Source organism: Dermacentor silvarum, chromosome 1 (genome assembly GCF_013339745.2).
Source record: "Dermacentor silvarum isolate Dsil-2018 chromosome 1, BIME_Dsil_1.4, whole genome shotgun sequence".
Lineage (NCBI taxonomy): Eukaryota > Metazoa > Arthropoda > Arachnida > Ixodida > Ixodidae > Dermacentor > Dermacentor silvarum.
The window spans coordinates 269,879,444-269,884,327 of NC_051154.1; the positions used below are offsets into that span (position 1 = coordinate 269,879,444).

Consider the following 4,884-nt stretch of genomic DNA (forward strand, 5'->3'; position numbering starts at 1 on the left):
GCTCACGTTACGTCGGACCATAGAGAAAGGAATTCAACAAGAGAGGACACTCCCATAGGGCTCAGCGGCCGAATTGACTGCAGCGTGCCAAGCGGTCGGCGTCAATCACTTACGGTTGCGGTTGTGGGCGCGCGTATTTTGAACGCAAGCTAGCACGCCGGCTGCGCCCCCCCCCCCCCTCCCCTCTTTTTTTTTTTTTTTTTGCTCTTCGTGCAGAATCGGTTTATTATTCAGTAAAAATGATTGCGAATGATCTCGTAAAGTCCCATCGAATCTGTGCCACGTGCAATTTCACAAAGTAGACGCAAGACCTTTTATGCAATGAGGAAATATTTATTTTGCTCTATATAAATAAAAACTCGTTCCGCGCTTTTTGTGCGTTCATCCAACGTTGTGACCCCAGCAGGTAAGGCAGTAGTTCCTGTATGAAGCTCCACCGGACGGCACCAGCTGAAAAAAAGTAAATTACAAGCATGTTACATTTACAAGCACGTAAGAGCATGCTACAAGCATGTGTCATTTTGGTATTTAGACATATAGGAATAGTGCGTGTAGAGGCGAAACGTGCGAAAGCGCTGAATGGGCGGCATGACAAACAAAAGCAATTCGCTTTTACATACATGGCGTAGAAAATACCCGGATCATCCCAAACAATACCATAAAATATGAAAACATCTGATTTCCAAGCGTTCCCTCATTTCCGGACATTATTTCCTGCACTTTGGCAGCACCAATACACAGGCGACTTCGCGTTTCCAAAACTTGGCCTCGGGCGACGCGACGGTACGCTACATACATAGAGACGGACGAAACATGCACTCAAGACAAATGCTTGGGTGCAATGCCCTTTTTCAGTCCTTTAGAAGACGGAATTTTCGAATTACAAGTTTCTGATATGTTCGTCAGCGTTATCTTTCTCGCGTTCTGCCAGCGCCAGCAGCACACCCTGTGTTATCATTCTTGGCAATCGCTTATCGCGTTTTCAACAGGCGTGAGTACCGAAAGAAGGTATATGTTGTTGCGGAGCCACAAAAAACGTCACAGACTTGTCCCTCTAAGATTCATTACACGCCAAACTAACTTTATCACCATGGCCGAGTTTCTTATCGCTAACTGCGTCACAGCGAGCTGTGCGGCCAGCGTGCCTGAAAAGTACCCCAGAAAGTAACGAAATTAATTTTCAGTAATGTCTGGCGTCAGAGAAAGCGGCACAAACTTCTCCTAGCAAGATGCACTAGACTATGCACCACGGCCGAGTTAGTTCTCGCTAACTGCGACACGGCGCCCTGTGCGGCTAGTGTGGCTCAAAAACCGAAATAAGTTACCATAATCCCCTTCTTCTTTCTGGGGTTTAACGACCATAATCCCCTAGGAAGCGTCGGAAACATGTCTCAGCACGATTCATTAACTCAAATTAACTGCGCCAGGATGGCCGAGCTGTTTTTCGCTAACTGCGTCTTAAGTCTTGGTCCCGTGCCGTAAGCCTAATTGCGTCGTAGACTGTGAAACAAGATTTCTCACCTTGCCGTAGTCCAATAGTGCAGTGGTCTCTTGTCCCAGTGCAGAAGGAACGCAAGAATACGCCGAGAGCTCAATAAACCAGGTTACATATAAAAAAAAAAGGAGACAGACTGCTCGCCGCGCGCGAGCGCTCAAACGCGCGCGCAGCCGTCCTCGCTGGCTTCGGGGGAGTGTCTGACGGATGACGCATGTATCTGGCGCGTCATTGACCTGTGGCTAGGTAAGGCAAGGAAAATAAGTCGCAAGGCTTAAGTTCATTTATAAGCAAAACGTTTTAGTTTTGGCGGCAAAGAATTTAAAAAATAAATCAATGCCTGTTAACTTAAGTTCACTTTCTTTCTTTTTTTTTTTTTTTTTTGATGCTCGCGGCAGCTAACGTTCGGTGTCAAAAGTATAGCGTGACGTATTGTGATGTGTTTCCTGTTGCCAGTTTTTGCCGGGTGTCCCCTCTTGTTGAATTTCTTTCTCTATGGTCGGACTATAAACGGCCCTTTAGTGTTGAAGAGAGGCGCGCGGGTTTACGTCTTGAAAGTGATCTGCGAAACGGGCAAAGCGCGACATGTGCTCGGAGCTCCGTGAGCGCTGTGTTCTCGCCGCCTCGTTCCCGTTAAAGCAACAGGCAGCGCGAAGGTACAGTCGCTCGCTTCTGCGGGCTCTATCTTGAAAGCGATCGTCTGACGGGAAGGACGGACAAACCCAGGGGCAGTTTTCTCGTTGTGTAAGCACAGAAATTCTAACGCATTTAAAATTTGATAAAATGACACGAAAAAAAAAACGCAGGATATTGTCATGTAGCATATACAAAACAGCTAAATCAAAGCAAAGAACCCTCTCGCGCAAAACTAATTGCAACAACTAGACAAAATTGTGCGTCAATACGGCGGAAAACGCAACGCCCGGTGCCGCCGTAGGAGACGCTCCGCACCTGATCCAACTGTACACGTTACGCGGGTGCTGGCACTATGATGGCGCCACGGTGTGTCCTCGAGCGCAATATAAAGTTTGCTTAGGGTCAGTGCGGTAAAGAAAAGTGGCCTATTTAACATGTAATGCCATTGACAACTGCATGTCCGGTCAACTGACCAGCTTGTATAGGATAAGTGATTTTAGTTATCTAGTGCACCTTGAAAATTATAGAAATGAAACAAAAGAACACCACTCGTCCCCAGATACACGTAGATTGCTGTGTTCGTTGAAGGAGACAAGTGTGATACTAGAGCGCAACACATTGCTTAATGGAATGTAAACACTGTCAGTCTGGCCAAAAAATAGCTTTCCTTGAATCGAGATAAAAGATTTGTAGGTTAACTAAAAGCGAGGCATTCCTATTGAATGACTCGAATTTATTGAGCGGAAGTTATCTGAAGCGTGCATTCGCTCACGAACTGGTGCCTCTGCGCGACAAGAGCGGCTCTCCTGCAGCGCACTCATTCGAAACCGTGCCCGCTTGCACCGGTCGTTCTCGCCCAATACTTCAATAAGTGGGTCCCGCCGTGGTTGTTTAGTTGCTATGGTGTTGGCCTGCTAAGCACGAGGTCGCGGGATTGAATCCCGGCCATGGCGGCCGCATTTCGATGGGGGCCAAATGCGAAAACACCCGTGTACTTAGATTTAGGTGCACCATAAAGAACCCCAGGTGGTCCAAATTTCCGGAGTCCCCCACAACGGCGTGCCTCATAATCAGATCTTGGTTTTGGCACGTAAAACCCCATAATTAAATAAAACTTTAATAAGTGTTGCTATCCGTCATATTCGACAAAAGAAATACCAACGAATATTCGACAATTTCGAATAGGGAGTTCTTGAATCGAATCGAATAGACAAATAAAAAACTATTTCATTCTGATTCAAAAATTCTAATGATGGCACACTTCAACTTTTTTGACGTTGTAAATGCTTGAGAGAGCACGTACAAATCTGCTATTTACTGCGAGGTTATCCGTGGGTTGGCCGTTTGCCGTCTAAGTGCACTACTCAGGAAACATTGTAATTAAGGCAACCGTTTGGGAGCAGTAACTCCAAATTGTACTAACTTGTCAGGTGCTATTCCGTGGCCAGGATCCGGCTTCTTGTCGTCTTCTTTAGCTGGCTTGATTGCGTCATCACCCGGCTTCTTTTCGTCCTTCTTTAGTTGGTTTGATTGCGTCGTCACCCGGCTTCTTGTCGTCTTCTTTAGTTGGTTTGATTGCGTCATCACCCGGCTTCTTATCGTCTTCTTTAGTTGGTTTGATTGCGTCATCACCCGGTTTCTTGTCGTCTTCTTTAGTTGGTTTGATTGCGTCATCACCCGGTTTCTTGTCGTCTTCTTTAGTTGGTTTGATTGCGTCATCACCCGGCTTCTTGTCGTCTTCTTTAGTTGGTTTGATTGCGTCATCACCCGGCTTTTTGTCGTCTTCTTTAGTTGGCTTGATCGCGTCATCACCCGGCTTCTTGTCGTCTTCTTTAGTTGGCTTGATTGAATCATCATCCGGGTTCTTGTCGTCTTCTTTAGTTGGTTTGATTGCGTCATCACCCGGCTGCTTGTCGTCTTCTTTAGTTGGTTTGATTGCGTCATCACCCGGCTTCTTGTCGTCTTCTTTAGTTGGTTTGATTGCGTCATCACCCGGCTTTTTGTCGTCTTCTTTAGTTGGCTTGATTGCGTCATCACCCGGCTGCTTGTCGTCTTCTTTAGTTGGTTTGATTGCGTCATCACCCGGCTTCTTGTCATCTTCTTTAGTTGGTTTGATTGCGTCATCACCCGGCTTTTTGTCGTCTTCTTTAGTTGGCTTGATTGCGTCATCACCCGGCTTCTTGTCGTCTTCTTTAGTGGGTTTGATTGCGTCATCACCCTGATTCTTGTCGTCTTCTTTAGTTGGTTTGATTGCGTCATCACCCGACTGCTTGTCGTCTTCTTTAGTTGGTTTGATTGCGTCATCATCATTCGTATCCATGCCACCCTCTGATCGGCCTGCTGAACCTGGAATGCTGTTGCCCTCCCCACTGCGACCTTCTCCTCGCGGTTCTTTTGGTTTCGACTGATCGTCACTGGCATCGGTGTCCGGCTCTTTTCCACCGTCCAACGGGCCTTCTGCACACACTATTGAACATGTTAGTGCCATCCCGAACAAGATCAAAACGAGCCGCGTCGTCATCATCAGGACACTGCTTTAGAGGAATGAACGTTCAATTTCGATCGTCAAGGCTGAAAGCAAGCGGAAGAGCTCCCCGTTATTCCCCTCTCTCTCCTTCGTGTTCATTTTGTGTGTGCAGTCAAAGGATAGGTTAAAGAAACTATATCAGCTGTGTCGGGGCTTTTCGAACAATATAAAAGCAGCGAAGCTTTCGCATGAAGCCATATATTCAACGAGCAAGCGACGTTCCCTT

The 4,884-nt window shown here is 46.7% G+C and overlaps 1 protein-coding gene across 1 annotated transcript; it reads right to left on the reverse strand.

Moving 5' to 3' along the window:
• Positions 1–3,623: 3,623 nt before the first annotated feature.
• Positions 3,624–4,619, reverse strand: LOC119440332 (thioredoxin domain-containing protein 2-like). The gene has a single exon (XM_037705255.1). It carries the CDS (start codon positions 4,617–4,619, stop codon positions 3,624–3,626), a length of 996 nt encoding a protein of 331 aa, XP_037561183.1.
• Between the last annotated feature and the right edge of the window lie 265 nt (positions 4,620–4,884).

Excerpts from the sequence above, each read along its gene's own strand:
- LOC119440332 (XM_037705255.1), bottom strand. The coding sequence starts at position 4,619 with ATGGCACTAACATGTTCAATAGTGTGTGCAGAAGGCCCGTTGGACGGT.